This window comes from Ciconia boyciana, chromosome 27, assembly GCF_034638445.1.
Source record: "Ciconia boyciana chromosome 27, ASM3463844v1, whole genome shotgun sequence".
NCBI classification, from domain to species: Eukaryota; Metazoa; Chordata; class Aves; order Ciconiiformes; family Ciconiidae; genus Ciconia; species Ciconia boyciana.
In genome coordinates this window covers 2,368,159-2,388,123 of record NC_132960.1, presented here as the reverse complement: position 1 = coordinate 2,388,123, position 19,965 = coordinate 2,368,159, and the positions used below count along the sequence as shown (strand labels likewise).

The window sequence follows — 19,965 nt, the reverse complement described above, 5'->3', positions numbered from 1 at the left end:
TCTGCACAATCGCCACCATTGCACAGGGGGTCCTTGCACGCTGACACCGTTGCACGAGGATCTCTGCACAATCATCACCATTGCACAGGGGGTCCTTGCACGAGGATCTCTGCACAATCACCACCATTGCACAGGGGGTCCTTGCACACTGACACCGTTGCACGAGGATCTCTGCACAATCGCCACCATTGCACAGGGGGTCCTTGCACGAGGATCTCTGCACAATCACCACCATTGCACAGGGGGTCCTTGCACGCTGACACCATTGCACGAGGATCTCTGCACAATCGCCACCATTGCACAGGGGGTCCTTGCACGAGGATCTCTGCACAATCACCACCATTGCACAGGGGGTCCTTGCACACTGACACCGTTGCACGAGGATCTCTGCACAATCGCCACCATTGCACAGGGGGTCCTTGCACGCTGACACCATTGCACGAGGATCTCTGCACAATCGCCACCATTGCACAGGGGGTCCTTGCACAAGGATCTCTGCACAATCACCACCATTGCACAGGGGGTCCTTGCACGCTGACACCATTGCACGAGGATCTCTGCACAATCGCCACCATTGCACAGGGGGTCCTTGCACGAGGATCTCTGCACAATCGCCACCATTGCACAGGGGGTCCTTGCACGCTGACACTGTTGCACGAGGATCTCTGCACAATCGCCACCATTGCACGGGGGTCCTTGCACACTGACACCCCCCCCATTGCACAAGGATCTCTGCACAATCACCACTGTTGCACGAGGGTCCTTGCACAATCACCACCATTGCATGAGGGTCCTTGCACACTGACACCGTTGCACGGGGGGCCCTGCACGCCAACCCGATTGCACGAGGGTCCTCGTGCAGTGGCTCCCCCATTGCACGAGGGTCTCTGCACAATCACTACCATTGCATGAGCGTCCTTGCACAATCGCCACCATTGCACGAGGGTCCTTGCACACTGACACCATCGCACGGGGGTCCCCGCACGCCAGCCCCGTGCTCTGGCCCCCCATCGCACAGCGGTCTCCACACACCGGCCCCGCGTTGCACGGGGGTCCCTGCACGATCGCCACCATCCCCCGGGGGTCCCCGCACGGCCACCCCGCCGCACTAGGCGCCGTGCGCATGCGCACCCCGAGGCGGGGACTACAGCTCCCGGCGTGCCCCGCGCGGGCGGCCCGGTGGAGCCGCTCGCTGATTGGCTGCGGAGGATATTTGAAAGGGGCGCGCGGCGGGGCCTGCGCGCAACGGTGGGAACGGCGGCGGAGCAGCGTGAGTGTGAGGGGCTGCGGGCACGGGGGGCCGAGGAGTGGGGCGGAGGGGACTGACAGGCCCCGGGGAGCGGGACTGGGGGGGTTCCAGGCCGCGGCGGGGCTGTGAGCGTCTGGGGAGTAGTGGGGCCGGGGGGTGCTGCAGGCACTGGGGGGCTGAGGAGTGGGGCTGGGGCGGGAGGGTTCTGCAGGCCCCGGGGAGGGGGACTAAGGGGCTGTGAGCCCTAGGGGGACAAGGAGTAGGGCTGACGGGGGCTGTGAGCCCTAGGGGGCTGAGGAGTGGGGCTGGGGGGGAGGGTCCTGCAGGCCCCGGGGAGGGGAACTAAGGAGTGGGGCTGTTAGCTCCCCAGGGGGCCGGGGAGTAGGGCTGGGGGCGAGTGCCCAGGGGGGCTGGGGAGTGGGGCTGGGGGGGGGGTATGGTCCCCTAAGGGGCTGGAGAGTGGGGCTGGGGGCTCCCAGGGGGCTGGAGAATGGGGGGGGGCTGCAAGCACTGGTGGGGCTGCAAGGACAAGGGGGCTCTGACCTGGGTGGGGGGGCTGGGAGCTGTGGGGGTCCCACACCTTTCCCTGCCCGCCTGGGTCTCCAGCCTGGTGTCGCCTGTGAAGCACCTCGAAGGAGCTGATTTTGCCGCCCAGATGGAGAGCCGGGAGGACACAGACAAGCTGCTCGCCGAGCTAAGGGTGAGCCGGGGTCTGGGGGGCTCCGCTGCTGGCACTGCGGGGGGCAACCCTCCCCTGGAGGGCCCTGGGCTGGGTGCTGGGGCTCTGACACCCTCCCATCCCCTGGAATGCCTCTTCTGCTTCCAGGGAGATGCCTCCGACACCAGCCAGGCCTCCCGGCTGCGGAAGAGCCAGGTCTGCGACAGAGTCCTGCGGACTTGTGTCGAGCGGATGGCCGAGCCCGGGGACTGCCCGGCGCTTGCCACCAGCCTGGCGGCCGTGGCCGAGGAGGCATGCCAGGGCTACCTGACTGCCGTGCCGCAGCCTGCTCCCCTCTACCTGGAGAAGATCCTTTATCACCTGCTGAGGAACGTGGCCGGCCAGGGGAGCGGCGATGCCTGCTGGAGGGTGGCCGACCTCCTCCGTGCCCGGCTGCTGACCTACCGCCCCGGGCAGGCACCCTCCAAGGACTTCACAGCCATCGCCCACAGCAGCTTCAGCGTGCTCTGGAGAGGGGCGGACACCCTGGCCGAGCCCGACCGGCCGCAGGAGGAGGGTAGAGCCGTCCTCTCGGTCCGTCTGCGAGCCCTGCGCTTCCTCCTGCTGCTGGAGGAGGATGGGGAGGCCTTGCTGCCGCTGCAGCCCCCCTTCTTCACCTCCCGGACGGCGCAGCAGGCAGCTGCTGCTGCTGCTTTGTACGAAGCCCAGCGGGCACCGTCCTCGGCTTTCCTCGGCCGACAGCTCAGGGACTGCTTACTCACGCCTCTGCAAAAGGAGGCGACGAAGCCACCCACCCTCCAGCAATCCCTCTGCTTCTTCGAGCTCACTCTGGAGCAGTGCCGGCATCTCTGCAGGGGTGGCCGGTACAGAGAGGCTGAGGAGGCAGTAAAGGACGCAAGGAGCTTCCTGGGGGCCACCGGCAGCTCTGCAAAATCTTTTAGTGACCCCCTGTCCCTCCTGGAGGCAGGGGTCCAGCTGAGTCGGGTGCTGGCCAAGAGCACTTGCCCTGCGGGGCCACCCTTATCCCAGGCTGCGGCAGCTCTTGGCACGGTGGCCTCGGAGCGGTTCCTGAGGGTGCTGGCTGAGAGCTGCCAGTTCATCGTCTCCTCCCTCAGCGAGTACGCGAAGAGGAGCAAGCAGCAGCCCTTTGGCCGGGAGGACGTGCTGGGCCTCTGTGCCTTCACCGAGGGCCACTGCCGTGTCCTCCAGCAGCTGCTGGAGAGGGTAAGGCTGGGGCTGGGAGTGGGGCAGCCACGTAGCGTGGTCGATCAGAGCCTCTGTGAGCAGCTGGAGGGTTTGTAACCCCACTCCAGGCTTGATGTTCCCCTTAATGCATCAGTGGAGTGTCCCTCTCTGCCGTCCCTGTCCTGAGCAGCAGCACCCGGTGCTGCCCGGGCTCCACGAACGCCGCTTTTCTCCTTCCCTCCCCTCTGCAGTTTCCCCCTGATGCTGTCAAACAGAAGCTCATGGTGAAGCAGCTGCTGTACTGCAGCCTCCAGCTCTTTACCAGCGTGGCCTATGACGCCTTCCAGTGCTCTCAGGTACTAGTGGTGGAGGAGACGGTCCCCGGCACTGGGCGAAACCCTCGAGATGCTGGGTGGCTTCTCCTTTTGGAGGCGGCACGTTGGTGGGTTTGGAAGGGGCTGCTCAAGCTGCCCTGGGGCAGGTTCTGGGGGTCTGTGGGTCCCCAGCGGCCTTTTCCCGGCCACCCTCTCCCTCTCCCCCGACCTGTTGTAGGTGGCGGGCTGGCCGGGTCTGGAGCAGCTGACGGCGGGCTGCAGGAGGAGCGTGGCGTGGATGCTGGAGGCACTGGAGGGGCTGGGGAGCGAGCGAGCAAAGTACCTCGACATCACTGGTCAGTGCCACGGCAGCACTGGGGTGGTGGGTGGGACCAAACACGGCTCCTCGGCCCTGGCTCGGGCCAAACTTGGTCACAGAGCTCCATGTCTGTGTACCCCAGACGCAACGAGGGGGTTCTCTGCCATGCAAAGTACGTGGCTGGTGGGGCCAGGGTGGAGGGTGACTGTCCCTGGCTGGACAAGGAGGAGGAGTCGTTCTCTCTCCATCGTGTCTTTAATAGCTGGGTTTCACTTGTGGCAGTGTCGTGCACGTTCAAGCTGGCCTACATCTTCTACAACCAGAACCTTTACGAGGAGGCCAGCTTTGTCTGCGAGCTCTTCTGCAAGAGGCCGCAGACAGCAGATGCCTACGCGTGTCCAGAGATACCCCCGGAGAGGGTAAGCGCTTGCCTGATGATTCTGGTGGAAACGGGGCTGAACTGAAGGGTCTGATCCCAGTGCCAGGGGAGCAGAGGAGAGGATGGGACCAGCTTTTGCTCCTGGAACAACCCCAATTCCCTGCTCCGAGGTCTTCCTTTCTCCCCGGTGGGGAAGGGGCTGCGGTACAGGACATGGGAGGCAGGGAGTTTGCTCCCACAGGGCGCTGAAGCCGGTTCTCTGTGCTCTCCCCGCAGCTGCACAAGTGCTTCAGGCTGCAGGTGGAAAGCTGCCGCAAGCTGGGGCGGCTGGAGAGAGCCCTGGCGTGTGTGGTGCAGTGGCTGGCTGCGCTGCGGGGCCGGATCGGGGAGCTGCTGGCAGAGCCTGTCTCCCTCTGGGTCAGAGTCAAAATGGATGCTGCAAAACAGGGGGCTGAGGAGTTACGGTTACGGTAAGACCTGGAAGGCTGCATGGTGTGTGTGGGGTGCGTGTCTGGAGAGCTGGGGTTCCCAAGGCGGTACAATGGGGAAATTTCTCCCTGTGAGACGTGCCCGGCTCCAGTGCATTCTGCGCAGAGCCCCCCTCCAGCTCCCCTTTCCCCCAGGACCCTGAAGGAAGGCTTGGAGGGGCACAGCCTGGACGCAGAGACCTTGGTGACCGTCCTCTTTGCGGAGCTGAAGGCCTACAAGACCATCCGAGCCGACACGGGGCAGGAACGCTACAACGTCCTCTGCGACCTGCTGGAGATCTGCTCGGAGGAGAGCGGCCGCCTGCATGAGCGAGCTATCGGCTTGACAGAGCTGGCCCAGGTCTTGTGCTACCACAGCTACGCCCAGCAGACGGACTGGTGGGTGGACGCCGGCGTGCCAGGGTCACCTCTCTGTGTCCCTGAAAGTCCCCAAGGAGCATTTGGGGGTCCTCAGGGGGAGTTTTAAGGATCTGGAGTGTTACTGCTGTGGCTGTTTGCTCTGTTTGGGGTCCTGGGGTGTATCTGTCCCTCCCCATAAAATGCTCCATGGGTTTCGGGGAGGTCAGAGGCTGTTTCTAATCTGTCTCTCTGGCAGCTCCTCCCTGGACTCGGTCCGTGAAGCCTTGCGGCTGCTGGAGTTGGTGCCCAGGAGTGCCCAGAACCGGGACCGGCTCCTTGATGACCAGGCACAGGCTCTGCTCTGGCTCTACATCTGCACCCTGGAGTCCAAGCTGGAGAAGGTGGGTGGGGGTGGTGGAGGGAGGCTGTGGGATGCCGAAACGGGTCCCGGTCTGGAAACACCATGGGGCTCCATGCACGTGTCAGGTGCCCTCCTCGGCCTTGCTGGCAATGCTGAGCTCTGCACTGGGGCCACCAGAAGCCACCCAGACCCTGCTGAAAACCCCATGGTGTCTCTTTGACGTGCATCAGTGCTGCTTTCTGCCCCGCTGCAGAGCATAGAGAGGGACCAGAGAGCCAAAGCTCAGGGGCTGAAGAACCTGGATGACTTTGAGCCCAACGACCTCAACTACGAAGGCAAGCTGCTGGAGGATAGGTTCCTGTACGACAGCATCTCCTTCAACCTGGCGACAGAGACCGGTGAGGACGCTTGCGAGTTCGGGCCCTTCGTGAAGAGGCTCTCCAGGAGCGCCTGGTTTCGGGTCAGGGTGTCTCAGACCTGTTGTGTGCCCTCAGCTCTGTCCAAAAGCCTGGACGATGCCTTCACCTTGTGGAAGCAGCTCCTGGCAATGCCGGGTGTCCCAGCCGTGCGCAGCCCTGAGCAGACTGTTGCCTCCCTGCACCTCCTGGCAGCTCTCTACAAGCTGATGGCCAAGGTAACGCTGCTGGGGAGGTGGCTGGTGGGACGGCAGCCTCCCCAGGCACACAGAGTCCCTCGGGGGTGGTCTCTGAGTGTAACCGCGGGGGTTTTCCTGCCCCCAGCCCTTCCAAGCCATGGAGAGCTACCTCCTGGTCAGAGATCTATGCAGCGCACTCGGGGACAGCCTGGGCATGGCTGGTGCCCTGTGCCAGGTCACCAAGCTGCTCTTCCAGCTGGAGTGTCCCAGCTATGCCCAGGTAAGTCTGGCAGGGAGGGGACGGGCTGCGGGGCGAGCTTGGCCGATCCCTGAGGCTGCAGCCCTCATGCCAGTGCGTTGGTTTTCAGCTTTTCCTGGAGGAGACGGAGTCCTGCCTGCAGAAAGCTGACAGCAGCCACGATTCCTACCTGCTGCTGCAGCAAACCTGCCTCTTGCTCCGCAGCCAGCTGTGCTGCGTCAACCACCAGGTATAGCTCCTAAAATCCCTTTTCTGCCTCAGAAGCAGTGTCAGAGGGCAAGAGGAGCCTGCAGGAGCTCTGTGTAGCTATCTCAATACCTCTCGTGAGGGACCTTGGCCATGGACGCACCCTGGACCATGAATGGTGACTCTTTTTCTCCCTCTGCAGATTGAAGAGGGCCTCAGCCTGTTGCTGGGGGTGCTTCAGAACCCGGCTATGCAAAAAATCACCAAGGTCTGGTACCTGCTGCGAGCCCACGTCCTTCAGCTGGTGGCCGTTTACCTGAGCCTCCCCCGAGCCTGCCTCTTGCCGGAGCTCCAGCAGTGGATCTTTGTGCAAGGTGAGTTGCAGGGGCATGTTTAAAACCCTCCTGGTGAGCACGAGGCTGATGGGTGTCATGGGCGAAGCTCTGTGCAAACATTTGATCTCTGGGTTTCTCCAAACCAGCCCGTTTGGGGTGAGGAGAGGGAATTTGGGGGAGTCGCTCTGTGGTGGGGCTGGGCAGGGTCTTGGTTGGCGCTGACACCCACAACCGCCCTCGTGCAGGGTGGAAGACGCCTGAGACGGCTCTCGCCGAAGCCCACAAGCTCTTCCGCAGCATCATCCTCCTGCTGATGGGCAGCGATGTACTGGGCTGTCAGACAACAGCATCCGACGTCCAGTTTGTGGATTATGGTGAGCTGGTTGCTCCCGTAGACCGAAACCCAACTGCTCCTCTGGAAAGAGTCGGGCTCCTTGCCTGCTGCTCTGGGAGGAGCAGCTCCGGTCACCTTCCTGTCCTCCCTCACAGGGGACAACCTGCTGCTGAAGTGGCAAGTGCTGGCTGACATGCTGGCCTGCTCGGAGCAGCTCGTGGCTCTCCTCAGCAGGTTGGAAGTGGTGTGTAAAGCCAAAGCCTTCTGCTTGGAGGCCGTCAAGCTGGCCATGAAACTGCAAGCCAGCCGGTGGTGAGTTGACCATGGAGGGGAGGGCAGCCTGGCCCTGAGCTTGGGGGATGCTCGGTTAGGGATGAGCTGCCCCACGGCCATGGGGGACACTGGTGTCTGTGTCCCTTGGTGGGGGCCTGGCCCTGGTGGGAGGGTTTGGCACCTTCTCAGCTTGGTCTGGAGCAAGCAGCTGCTCTGGGGTGTGTTATCCCATGAGTGCAGCTTGCCAGGTCGGATGTGAGCTTGTTCCTCGCTGCCCGCCTGCCTCCCTCCCGCACCGCCCTGGGGATGGAGCGATGGCTGTCGTGGGGGGCTCTGAGGGCTGGTTTCCCCCCCAGGTGTACTTCCTTCCTGGTGCTGAAGGCCCAGCTGGAGCTGCAGCAGAGCGAGCTGGAGCTGAGCCACTTTGACCTCCAGCAGGCTCTCTTCCTCCTGGAGTCTGATGCCGGTGAGTCCCTGCTCTGGGCTCAGAGGAGGGGAACTGGGGGGGCTGAGGTGAGCCCCAAGCCCGGGCAGTGCCAGGGATGACCCCTCTTGTGCCTGCTTTTGGGCTGGGGTGAACAATCTGCCTTGTGCAGATGCAGCTGGAGCAGCCGATCCCTGTCACCCAGGAGGGCGCAGAGGTGCGGGATGACTGAGCCACGTTTTGGCTCATCGGGCAACTCCTCCAGCTGATGAAGGCGTAGTTGGGGAAAGCAGAAGCGATGGGTCCGGCTTCCCGCACCCCTTCTCAGGCTGGCTGCAGTGGGACCTGGGAGGGGAGGGCTGTGCAGGGAGGATGCTGAAACAACCCTTCTCTCTGCCCGCAGAGTTGAAAGACAGCAAGAAGCAGAAAGGCCAGACAAAGATCCTGCCCAGGAAGGGCAAATGTGAGGGCAAGAAGCCACGGGACCCTATCTCTGAGCTCCCCGGGGAAGAGGAGGGTTTCCTGAAGGGCCCTGCCCTGGAGTTTGTGGCCACGGTGAGCAGGCTGGAGAAGGCGGATGCTCTCACCGCCTCACCGGAGCTGAAGCCTGAGAAGAGGAAGAGACTGGCCTTCCTCACCCACCCAGCAGCCTGCACATGCTGCCTCTGCTCCGACCTGGCCCTCTCGGCTCTCTGCCTGCGCTGGCTCCTCTCCTGCGCCCAGGGTGAGCTGGCAGCGGGCAGTGCGGCCAAGGGGCTGGGTCTGATCCGTGCCGTGCTGCTACGCTGCACCGCTGTGGCCACCCGCTTTGCCGCTGTGCTGCGAGACAAGCTGTGGGGCAGCTCCGTTGGCCGGGACCTGCCTGCGCTGGAGCTGCTGGATGATCTGGTGGCCACTGGCTATGCTACATTGGCCCTTCAGAGTCTGGCCAGCTCCCAGCCAGTGGAAGAGCTGCAGGAGGAGCTGGAGACGGGGTTGACTTTCATAGCATCCTGCAGACCCCACTTGCCCAGCCTGGAGTTTTCCAGGGCCAGCCTGCTGCTCACCAAAGCCATGGCCACCGTTTACCGCCTGCCTTGCAAGCGTGGCAACTCCATGGATGGAGTCTTCACTGGCTCTTGGACCAGTCAGCTGCCCACGCCGACTCCGGCAGAGCCCGAAGCGGCAGCCGTGCACCAGACCTTCAAGACGGACAAGGCTCAACCCCAAAGGCGCAAAAACAAGATGGCGTTGGCCCCTGCTGTGCCCAAGCCCAGAGTGAAGAAGAGCCAGAGAGCGAAGCCCCTGGCTGTGGCGAACACCAATGATGTCTTTGCTTTGGGTGACTCGGACAGCGAGGTGCCCCCCATCATCATCCGGCCGGTGACGGTGCCCTGCACCCCGCACCAGAAAGCCTGTCCCCCCGCTAAGACGCATGTAGCCCCTGGCACCAGGACTCCCTTCACCATCTTCAGTGAATCCTCCCCACCGGCTGGCAAGTCCCGGCTCCTGCGTGCACCCAGAGTCGTGGGGAGAGTCAAGACTCGCCTAAAGGTGAGCGGGGAGGGAGGCGAGGGGCAGCCCGGCACGCCTGGTACCAGCCCCGACACCCCCCTGTTCCCTCCGCTTTAGGTGACATTCAGCGATGACAGTGATGTGGAGGATCCCAAAGTGGGGCTGACCCCCACAGCTACCTGCAAGACATCCAGCACCCGGAAAGCTCTGCCCCCCAAATCCACGGGGTCCCAGGCGAGCTCACAGGGGTTTGGTGGCCAGAGCAGCGGTGCCCGGCCCCAGAGGGGGCGGCCAGGCACCCGCCGAGCCGGGGCTGCGAAGGAGAATAGGGAGCGGGTGACCCGCAGGGCTCCCAGCAGGAGAGCAGAGGAGGAGCAGGAGCTTCTGAGGGCCATCGAGGAAGAGGAGATGATGGAGAAAGAGCTTGAGATCAGCTTCGAGGTCTTGCGGGCCTCCGAGGAAGAAGAGGGAGCCCCAGGTGAGCTGGGCTACCCCAGGGATGGGGGGGGGGGGTGTCTTGCCTTCATGCACCCCTAAGCAGTGGCATCGGGCTGTGTCCGCACTGCTGCCACCAGTCCCAGGGACTGGGCACCTCTGTCCTCTTCACAGGCAGGAGGCGGCTGCCTCGGTGCAGGCAGGAGGGCACAGATGGGAAGCACGAGGTCCTGCAGCAAGAGGCTGGTGAGGACGTCCTGGCAGCGCAGTGGCTGGGCAGCAGGGACCACCTGCGCCCGGAGGAGACCCTCTCCTCCACCCTGCCCACGGCTGGTGGTGAGCACCCAGCACGGTGTGGGTGGGGAGGTTCTGGTGCTGGGGAGCTGTGGGGGGAGGAAAGCTAAAGCCGAGCCTGTCGGTGAAGTCGGTGGCACCCTGTGCAAAAACATCTTTAAAATGGGTAAAAACCACTGTACGGGCAGAGGGCAAAACAGCTGAGGAGGAGGGGCTGCTCCCTGGTGCTGGGGGAAGGAGTTTTAATTCTTGTCTGTGTTTCACAGAATCAGAGAATGGTTTGGGTTGGAAGGGACCTTTAGAGCTCATCCAGTCCAACCCCCCTGCCGTGAGCAGGGACAGCTTCAACCAGATCAGGTTGCTCCGAGCCCCGTCCAGCCTGGCCTTGAATGTTTCCAGGGATGGGGCATCCACCCCCTCTCTGGGCAACCCGTGCCAGTGTCTCACCACCCTCAGCGTAAAACCTTTCTTCCTGATATCTAGCCTGAATCTCCCCTCTTTTAGTTTAAAACTGTTACCCCTTGTCCTGTCGCTGCAGGCCCTACTAAAAAGTCCGTCCCCATCTTTCCTCTAGCCCCCTTCGTATATTGAAAGGCCGCAATAAGGTCTCCCTGGAGCCTTCTCTTCTCCAGGCTGAACAACCCCAGCTCTCGGCCTTTCCTCCTAGGAGAGGTGCTCCAGCCCTCGGATCATTTTGGTGGCCTCCTCTGGACCCGCTCCAACAGGTCCATGCCCTTCTTACATTGGGGGCCCCCGAGCTGGACGCAGTGCTCCAGGGGGGTTTCACCAGAGTGCGGCAGAGGGGCAGGATCCCCTCCCTCGACCTGCTGGCCACGCTGCTTTGGATGCAGCCCAGGAGATGGTTGGCTTTCTGAGCTGCAAGCGCACGTTGCTGGCTCACGTCCAGTTTTTCATCCATCAGTACCCCCAAGTCGTTCTCCGCAGGCCTGCTCTCAATCCCTTCATCCCCCAGCCTGTAGTTGTGCTTGGGATTGCCCCAACCCATGTGCAGGACCTTGCACTTGGCCTTGTTGAACCTCATGAGGTTCACATGGGCCCACTACTCGAGCTTGTCCAGGTCCCTCTGGATGGCATCCCGTCCCTCTGGTGTGTCAGCCGCACCACACAGCTCGGTGTCGTCGGCAAACTTGCTGAGGGTGCACTTGATCCCTCTATGTCATTGATGGAGATATTAAACAGTACTGGTCCTGGTACAGACCCCTGAGAGACACCACTCATCACTGATCTCCATTTGGACGTTGAGCCATTGACCACTACTCTCTGGATGGGACCATCCAACCGATTCCTCACCCACTGAACAGTCCATCCATCAAATCTGTATCTCTCCAATTCAGAGAGAAGGATGTCGTGGGGGACCGTCTCAAAGGCCTTACAGAAGTCCAGATAGACAGCATCCGTAGCTCTTCCCTTTCCACTGCTGTAGTCACTCCATCATAGAAGGCCATTACGTTGGTCAGGCAGGACTTGCCCTTGGTGAAGCCATGCTGGCTCTCTCGAATCCCCTCCCTGTCCTCCATGTGCCTTAGCATCGCTTCTAGGAGGATCCGTTCCATGATCTTCCCAGGCACGGAGGTGAGGCTGACAGGTCGGTAGTTCCCCGGGTCCTCCTTTCTACCCTGTTTAAAAACGGGTGCAACGTTTCCTTTTTTCCAGTCACCAGGGACTTCACCTGACTGCCGTGGCTTTTCAAATGTCACGGAGAGCGGCTTGGCAACTACATCAGCCAATTCCCTCAGGACTCAGGGATGCATCTCGTCAGGTCCCATAGATTTATGTATATTCCGGTTCCTCAGGTGGTCACGAACCTGATCTCTTACACTGTGAGGGATTTTGTTCCCCCAGTCCCTGTCTTGCAGTCCATCCACTCGAGAGGTGTGGGAAGTGAAGAGTGAGGCAAAGGAGTTGAGTACCTCGGCCTTCTCCTTCTCCATTGTCACCAGTTTGCCAGTTGTGTTCATCAGGGAGGGTACGCTTTCCTTGACCTTCCTTTTCTGGCTGACACACCCCTATTATTCTTTGTGTCCCTTGCCAAGTTCAGCTCCAGCCGTGCCTTGGTCGTCCTGACCCCATCCCTACCCAACCGGGCAGCGTCCCTATACTCTTCCCAGGATACCTGTCCCTGCTTCCACCACCTGTGCATTTCCTTCTTGCCCTTTAGTTTGCCCAGCAGGTCTCGACTCATCCATGCTGGTCTCTTGCCCTCCTTTCCTGATCTTATCCCTGGGGTTCGAGAGCTTTTGCACTGTCTATTACCTGCTTAAGAAGTTACCCTCCATGCACTCCAGGAGTCTCCTGGACTGCCTACAGCTCGCCGTGCTACTTTTCCAGCAGATGTCGGGGTGGTTGAAGTCCCCCAGCAGGACGAGAGGCTGCGAGCCTGAAGCCTCCTGTAGCTGGAGGAAGAAGGCTTCGTCAACAGGCTCCCCTTGATCGGGCGGCCTGTAGTAGACACCGACCTCAAGGTTCCCTTTGTTGCCTCGGTCTCTGATTCTTACCCATAAGCTTTCAACCTGCTCGTGGCTATTCTTCAGAGACAGCTCTTCACGCTCCATCCATTTCTTGATGTAGAGGGCAACCCCTCCACCCCTCCTTCCTCGCCTGTCCCTTCTGAACAGCCAGTAGCCATCGATAGCCGCACTCCAGTCATGGGATTCATCCCACCAAGTTTCAGTAATGGCAACTTGGTCGTGGCTTTCTAGCAGCACGGTGGCTTCCAACTCCTCCTGTTTGTTGCCCGTGCTGCGTGCATTGGTGTAGAGGCGCTTCAGCTGGGCTGTCGGCCGTGTCACCTTCTTAGAGGAACACCTTAATTCCTTTGAGGTATTTCCCTGGTGTTTCCCTCTTGGCTCCTATTACCTCAGGAGCCCCTGGCTCATCTCCGTAAGACTTCAAGTGTGCTGCAGTGCACCCAGCACGTCTCAGAGCAACAGGCTGAGGCCCTTGCTAGCACCCCATCCCTCTAACCTTGGCGTGTCATCCCACAGCTTGTCACGGGCAAGCCTGATATTATCTCGCTCCCCCCTCAAGTCTCGTTTAAAGCTCTGTCAATGAGCCCCGCTAGCTCATGAGCAAAGACCCTCTTCGCCCTTTGAGAAAGGTGAATCCCATCCGACGCCAGCAGGCCTGGTGCCACGTAGACCATCCCATTATCGAAAACTCCAAAATTGTGGCGGTGACACCAGCCACGGAGCCATGTATTAATAGACAGGGTCCGTCTGATTCTTCCAATATCGCTGTCTGCAACTGGAAGGGGAGAGGAAATAAATAACCCGTGCTCCAGATTCCCTCGCCAACTGTCCCAAGGCCCTGAAGTCTCTTTTGATTGCCCTTGGACTATACATCGCGGCTTCATTGCCACCCACGTGGAAGAGCAGTACTGGGTAACAGTCCGAGGGCCGTACCAGGCTAGGAAGTTTCCTAGTGATGTTCTTAACCCAGGCCCTGGGCAGCAGACCGCCCGAAGAGGAGAGTCTGTCCAGCATATCGGACCCTCTGTTCCCCTCAGAAGGGAGTCACCTACAACTATAAACCTCCACAAAGAAGAAAAGACGGGTATCGTGATAACAGGGGTAGGCCTTTCTGATAGTGGCAACACCTCTGGTGTAGATGGACCATCATCTACCAAGCTACCGCCTGGTAGGAGGAGGATACAAGATCCCCTTGATCTTGATTTATTTTTTTTTTTCTGGTGGCTGTTCCTATTTCCGTCTCGGGGACCATGGTTCCACCAGCCTATCTCTTTCTCGGACTCCCTGATGCTCCTTAGCCTTTCTACTTCCTCCTGTAGCTCTGCCACCAGGCTGAGGAGATGGTACACTTGGTCACACCTTGCGCAGCTGTCTCCGTGCTGCCGTCCCTTACCAGCGAAAGGCTCTGAGGCCTGAATGGCTGCATGTTTTTGTGGGCGCTCTGTCTGGGTGGCCACGTCCATTCTGGTGAGGGTAGAGGATGTGGCTTTCTGCCAGGTGGATGCCACCCAAATCTATTTTAATTGGTAACAAGTTAATTTTCCCCAAATTGTGTTTGACCTGGCTGGGCTGGTAACTGGTGAGCAACCTCCTTGTCTTTATCTTGACCCACGGAGGTTTTTTTTTTTTTTGTCCTATTTCCTCACAGTTTCTTGCGGAGGGAGAGTGGGTGAGCGGCTGGGTGGGCGTCAGGCTGCTGGTCGAGGGTAACATGGGGCTACTCTGCGAGCCTCCAGCACATGGGATGCTGGTCTTAGACTGGGAGCTGGTGGCCATGCTGGGGATGCCATGTCTATCTCCTCTTACTGCTCCACGTCCCCTTGCCGCGGCTCGGTGGCTGATCCTGTCCCGGGGTTTTGCTGCTTTGTCCCTTCCAGATGTCTTCTCGCTGGACACGGTCCTCAAGCTCCTGAAAGATGCTTACAACTGCATCAGCCACTGCCCTCCCGGTGCGCTCTACAGCCAGATCTGCCAGCTCCTGGCTCTGGCCATGGGGACCCAGGACCCCCTCTCCACCGCGTACCTGCTCTCTGAGTCAGTCTCGGTCACCGCTCGCCATCAGCTGCTCAGTGTCATCCACAGGAAGATTCAGTGAGTCCCTCAGTCTCCCCTCCCTTCATCCCCAGAGCATCACGGAGAAGGGGCTCATCCACCACCACCAGAGCCCCAGCGAAGGTGATTTTGGGGTGGTTATTCCCCCCCTGACTGCCCTTCCCTCCGCAGCAAAGAGAAGAAGTCAGCGGGGGACGTGGCCGAGCAGCTCCGTGGGCTCTCCTTGCAGGACAGGAGTGCCGCCCAGCGCAGCCACCGCCTCTTGGAGCTCGAGAGGCTCTTCATGTTCAGCCCCACAGGGCTGGGGTCTGAGGTGCGGGACAGCTTCCAGGCGCAGCTTCAGGAAATCCCCAGCGGTAAGGGCTGACGTGAGCAGAGGGACCTGAGCTCATCGCCCAGGAGGGTGCTGAGTGACGGATGGTGCCCTTGGGACTGTCCTTAAGGTCCGGGTGTGACTTTCAGGGGTGACCGTGTGCGTGTTGACCCTCGCCAGCACCCAGTTTGGTGCCGTAGGGGACACGCTGCTGCTGGCACGGCTGGAGAAGGGCACCGCTCCCGTGAACATCCGCATCCCCACTGCGCTCGGCAAGGTGAGGGCAGGGAGGGGAGAGGGGCGGCCCAGCCGTGTTTGGGGCTCGGATCACGGCTCCCTTCCTCCTCCAGGCCCCGCTGCGCTCTGTGCTGAGCGACTTCGACGCCATCCTGAAGGAGCAGAAGGAAGCCAACAACTGCACGGACAAGCAAGACTGGTGGCTGCGCCGCTCTGAGCTGGACCGCAGGATGAAGGTGGGGGGAAAACCACCCTGCGCCCCGGTGTGGGGCACATTTTGGAGAGGGTTGGGGGGGTCTGGACCCCCCAGTGACTCTCTGACCTCTTGCAGAGCCTCATCGAGACCCTGGAGACGCAGGTGCTGGGCTGCTGGAGGGGTGCCCTGATCCCCACCGGCCCCGAGCCCGGCCTGGCGGAGGAAGCCGCCCACTTGCACCCCCAGCTCTGCCAGTGCGGCTGGAGGGACTCGGATCCCACCCTGCTCAAGGTGCCCAGGCTGGGGCAGGATTTTGGGGAGCTGAGCCCCTGCTTTGCCGACGCTCACCCCTTCCTCCTCCCCGCAGGCGGTGCTGAACGCCGCTCCCCTCCTCGCCCCCCACGATGTGCAAGCCGTGGCCTTCAGCCTCTGCTCAGCGCAGCCCCGCAAGGCTCAGCTCCTCTTGCAGGAGGCGGTGGAGAAGCGGAGAGCCTGCGCCGAGCAGCCCAGCGGCTCCCTCGTCCTGGTTCTGGATAAGGTGAGACCCCTGCTCCTGCTTCAGCTCCTCCTGGCTCTGCTGCCCTCCCGCTCACACCTTCCTCCTCCTCTTCCTCCCAGCATCTGCAGAAGCTGCCCTGGGAGAGCATGGCGTGCCTGAAGGCTGTGCCCGTAACCAGGCTCCCTTCCCTGCGCTTCCTGCTCAGCTACTCCCTGGCACAGAAGGTGAGAGGATGGGGGGGACCCCATGTACCCCAGCCCCAGGGTTTGGGGAATGCCCCCCCAAACCCTGCGCTGGGCTGGGTCCCACTCGTCTCCCCCCCCCTCCAGCAGCAGGCAGGGTCTGTGCTGAGCCGCGGCGTGAACCCCAGCAGCACCTTCTACGTTCTCAACCCGCACAGCAACCTCCTGGGCACTGAGGAGCGATTTCGGGGCTGGTTTGAGAGGTGGGTGGAGATCTTGGGGGGGCTGTGGAGTGTCTGTGCCCCCCACCCCTTCTCACCAGCTCTCCCGCAGCGAACCCGGCTGGAGCGGGGTGACGGGAGCCGTCCCGAGCCCGGCGCAGATGCAGGCAGCCCTCGTGGAGCACGACCTCTACATGTGAGCATCGCCGGAGGGGGCTGCTTGGGGACACCCCGGGGGGGCAGGGGTACGAGGGCAGCCGGGGCTCACCTGGGGGGGGCTTCTCCCCATAGCTATGCGGGGCACGGAGCAGGCGCCCGCTTGCTGGACGGACAGACCATCGCCCGGCTGGATTGCCGTGCCGTCACCCTGCTCTTCGGCTGCAGCAGCGCCGCGCTCGCCGTCCGTGGCAGCCTGGAGGGTTCCGGCATCGTCCTCAAGTACATCATGGCCGGCTGGTGAGTTATGGGGGGGGGGGGTGTCTCTCCAAGGGGGGCAGCGGCTTTGCATGCGCAGCGCTGGGACTTTTTTTTGGGGTGGGAGCGGGGCGTAACGCTGTCCTCCCTTCCAGCCCCCTGGTCCTGGGGAACCTGTGGGATGTGACGGACCGGGACATCGACCGCTACGCCCAGGCGCTGCTGCAGGGCTGGCTGAGGGGGGGCTCAGGCGCCCCGCTCCTGGCCTACGTCGCCCAGGCGCGCCAAGCCCCCAAACTCAAGTACCTCATCGGGGCGGCCCCCGTTGTCTACGGGCTGCCCGTCTGCCTTCAGTGAAGGCTTGGGGGGGTCCCTGTCCCCGCGGGGTGACAGTGGGGACTCACGGGGGGGTTCTGTGTTTATAATTTTTAATTTATTTTAACAGAAGTGGTTTTCTATACGTGTTCTGTGCCAATAAAGCTGCTGCCTTTGCACCTCCCCCCCCCCATGTCCTTCCTGTCCCCCCACCTTGCTCCCCAGTTGTCCCTCTGTCCCCACGGCTGGACCCCCCGGGCTCGTGCCCTCCTCCTCTGCTGCTGGAGCTGACCCAGAGCCCCCAGCCTTCGCTCTGCCCCCCCCCCCCCCGCCATCCCTTGGTTTTGGGGTTGGGGGACCCCAGGGTCCTGGGAAGGTGTGGGGGGGCTGCTCCCTCAGGACTCCGTCCCCGTGGCGGTGCTGGGCTTTAGCCTCTGCCCCTCGGAGGGTCACCTTGGATGCCCCTTCCATGGGGGGGGGGTTCCTTGGCGGAGGGGTTATTGGGGTCCTGCAACAGGGCTGCTCCCCCCGACTTTGGGGGGGGGGGGGGGGGGGCGGCTGCCCCCTCCCGGAGCGCCGCCGGCCGCCAGGGGGCGCGTTCCGGCGGAGCAACGAGAGGCGCGGGCGACGCCAGAGCGTCGCGGCGGCCCAAGATGGCGCAGACGGTGAACGTGGGGGAGCTGACGCTGCCGCAGCTGGAGCTGCTCAAGGGGCAGCTCGACCAGGTGGGGCCGGGCCGGGGGCTGTGTGGGGCCGGGCTGGGCTGGCGGGGATGTGGGGGTTGGTTTAGGGGGCCTGGCTGGGCTGGGAGGGGAATGTGTGGGGCCTGACAGGGCGGGGGGGGATGAACCGGACCAGACTGGGCTGGGGGGAGATGTGTGGGGCCAGAGTGGGCTGGAGGGACTGGGAGGGGCTGGACTGGACTGGAGGGACTGGGGCGAGGGGATGCATGAGAGCACACTGGGCTGTGGAGGCTGGGTGGGAATGTACTGGACCAGACTGGGCTGGTGGGGGGGATGAACTGAACCACACTGAGCTGTGGAGGCTGGAGGGGATGCGTGGGGCCGGACTGGGCTGGGAGGACTGGGGATGTACTGGGCCAGACGGGGCTGGGGGGATGTACTGGGCCAGACGCGGCTGGGGGGGAGACTGGGCTGGGGGAACTGGGGGGGATGTACTGGGCCAGACGGGGCTGGGGGGGAGACTGGGCTGGGGGACTGGGGGATGTACTGGGCCAGACGGGGCTGGGGGGGAGACTGGGCTGGGGGGACTGGGGGTGATGTACTGGGCCAGACTGGGCTGGGGGGGGATATGTGGGGCCAGACTGGGCTGGGAGGACTGGGGGGGATGTACTGGGCCAGACTGGGCCCTGGGGAACTGGGATAGGAACTGGGCAGCCGAGGTGGGAGGGTAACAAGGCCGGAGCTGGCGGGGCAAGGTGCCCCAGCCCCGTGTCACCGTGTGTGACACTGGCGTGGGGCTGCCCCTGGGCGTGGGGCTGCAGCCCCCCTGCGCTGCGGCCCCCCTGCGCTGTCTGTCGGGGCTCCAGCGCTTGCTCTTTGGGGCCTTTCCCGGCTCCCTCCTGCTCCCCCCAGCCCCGGGGCCCCCCTCCCCGCTGACAGGGCCTTCTCTCTGCCAGGAGGTGGAGTTCCTCTCGTCCTCCATCGCCCAGCTCAAGGTGGTGCAGACCAAGTACGTGGAAGCCAAGGACTGTCTCAACGTGCTCACCAAGAGCAATGAAGGCGAGTGGGATCCCCCCCATCCTGGCTGAGCCTGGGGGGGGCCGTGCCAAGCCCCCAGAGGCCGGTACCCTCCTCCTTGCCCTTGCCGGCCCTGGCTGCTCCCCAAAAGCGCTGCTTCCTCCCCAGGGGTGACACACACCAAACCCTGCTCTGAGCAAACCGCTCGCAGTCCCCACGTCACCTTTTTTTGGGCTAGGCTCTGACACCTCGTGCCCGGCTGGGGCGGGGGGCACAGGGGGGCTGCTGGAGGGGCCCAGATGTTCCAACGCCCTGCCCAGATGTTGAGCTGCGGCCCCTCACCCGCCTCTCCTTGCTTTTTTTCACAGGGAAGGACCTGCTGGTGCCGCTCACCAGCTCCGTATCCTTTCCTACCCCCCGCAGCCCCCCCCAGATTTGCTCCTCTTGGGGCTGTTTGTGCCAAACCGGCACCGCCAGCGTCACGCGGTGGTGCCAGTACGCGGCACGCCGGGGCTCTGTCCCCGGCTCTCCTCCCAGAGCCACGTAACCCTCCCCGTTCCCCGCTTTCCCTGACACCCCCTCCCAGATGTACGTCCCCGGGAAGCTCTCGGATGTCGAACGCGTCCTGATCGACGTCGGAACCGGCTACTACGTGGAGAAGGTGAGGGGTGCGCCTGGGGGACACCGTTGCGTTGTGGGGGGTGGCTTGGTCCCCCTGGGGTATTGCTCCCCATGTTTGTGCTGCAGAGGCCCCCCCTTACCCCCCCTTTCTCGCTTCCCTCAGACAGCAGACGACGCCCGAGACTTTTTCAAGCGGAAAATCGACTTCCTGACCAAGCAGATGGAGAAGATCCAGCCGGCGCTGCAGGAGAAACACACAATGAAGCAGGGTAAGCGCCCAGCTCCCTCCCCGCTCCTGGGGGAGCCCCCCCGGCAGCCCCCCCCCCATTCACTCCCCAGTCCCCCTTCTCTCCCTGCAGCCGTGGTGGAAATGATGAGCCAGAAGATCCAGCAGCTCACGGCCCTGGGAGCCGCGCAGGGTGCGACTACCAAGGCGTAGCCTTCGGCCTCGCACGCCACCCTCCTCGCCATTGCCACTGGGACGGGAGCGGAGGCCGGAGGGAGCTGTGGGGCGCGGCGCAGCCCCCCCCAGTCCCGGCAGCTCTTCCCCCCCCCCCCCCCATGGTGCCCGGCAGCACCCCACTGCCGCAGCGCGGAATAAATGAGAGACTTGTTGAAGTGGGGTGCTCTTGGGGGAGCGGGGGGGCTCTGCCGGCTCTGCAGCCACGTGATGGGGGGCAGCCTTCCCCCGGGAATCGTGCCACTCCCTCCATCTCCAGCCTTGCGAGGACTTGGCTACGTCCCCCCCAAAATCCCTGTGGGGCTTTTTACACCCCTCCCCTTC

At 62.7% G+C, this 19,965-nt stretch overlaps 2 protein-coding genes across 4 annotated transcripts; both read left to right on the top strand.

The window, feature by feature from the left end:
* Positions 1–1,208: 1,208 nt before the first annotated feature.
* ESPL1 (extra spindle pole bodies like 1, separase) lies at positions 1,209–16,923 on the top strand. Of its 3 annotated transcripts, none has more exons than XM_072847454.1 (31): positions 1,209–1,270; positions 1,856–1,949; positions 2,076–3,152; positions 3,365–3,469; positions 3,666–3,783; positions 4,029–4,165; positions 4,402–4,595; positions 4,749–4,991; positions 5,209–5,353; positions 5,567–5,711; positions 5,808–5,947; positions 6,054–6,188; positions 6,277–6,396; positions 6,556–6,727; positions 6,934–7,062; positions 7,178–7,334; positions 7,652–7,761; positions 8,123–9,252; positions 9,331–9,691; positions 9,823–9,984; positions 14,309–14,522; positions 14,655–14,839; positions 14,946–15,073; positions 15,147–15,269; positions 15,365–15,520; positions 15,597–15,767; positions 15,848–15,952; positions 16,061–16,173; positions 16,244–16,327; positions 16,423–16,587; positions 16,701–16,923. In XM_072847454.1, exons 2-31 carry the CDS (start codon positions 1,905–1,907, stop codon positions 16,900–16,902), a joined length of 6,471 nt encoding a protein of 2,156 aa, XP_072703555.1. In that variant the 5' UTR covers positions 1,209–1,270; positions 1,856–1,904; the 3' UTR covers positions 16,903–16,923. The 3 variants fall into 3 exon arrangements, with proteins under 3 accessions (XP_072703555.1, XP_072703553.1, XP_072703554.1); XM_072847452.1 differs by having other exon boundaries at positions 1,210–1,270; positions 16,058–16,173; XM_072847453.1 differs by having other exon boundaries at positions 1,254–1,270; positions 1,875–1,949; positions 16,058–16,173.
* Positions 16,924–17,464: 541 nt separating this feature from the next.
* Positions 17,465–19,807, top strand: PFDN5 (prefoldin subunit 5). The gene is made up of 6 exons (XM_072847513.1): positions 17,465–17,585; positions 18,500–18,602; positions 18,929–18,960; positions 19,147–19,221; positions 19,345–19,450; positions 19,541–19,807. The coding sequence occupies exons 1-6, from the start codon at positions 17,514–17,516 to the stop codon at positions 19,618–19,620; spliced, it is 468 nt and encodes a 155-aa protein (XP_072703614.1). The 5' UTR covers positions 17,465–17,513; the 3' UTR covers positions 19,621–19,807.
* The last annotated feature ends 158 nt before the right edge of the window (positions 19,808–19,965 follow it).

Excerpts from the sequence above, each read along its gene's own strand:
- ESPL1 (XM_072847452.1), top strand. The coding sequence starts at position 1,905 with ATGGAGAGCCGGGAGGACACAGACAAGCTGCTCGCCGAGCTAAGG. Across the intron at positions 4,166-4,401 it reads CAGAGATACCCCCGGAGAGG|CTGCACAAGTGCTTCAGGCT; the intron begins GTAAGCGCTTGC and ends CTCTCCCCGCAG. Across the intron at positions 16,328-16,422 it reads GTGGAGCACGACCTCTACAT|CTATGCGGGGCACGGAGCAG; the intron begins GTGAGCATCGCC and ends TTCTCCCCATAG.
- PFDN5 (XM_072847513.1), top strand. The coding sequence starts at position 17,514 with ATGGCGCAGACGGTGAACGTGGGGGAGCTGACGCTGCCGCAGCTGGAG. Across the intron at positions 18,961-19,146 it reads TGGTGCCGCTCACCAGCTCC|ATGTACGTCCCCGGGAAGCT; the intron begins GTATCCTTTCCT and ends ACCCCCTCCCAG. Across the intron at positions 19,222-19,344 it reads CCGGCTACTACGTGGAGAAG|ACAGCAGACGACGCCCGAGA; the intron begins GTGAGGGGTGCG and ends CGCTTCCCTCAG.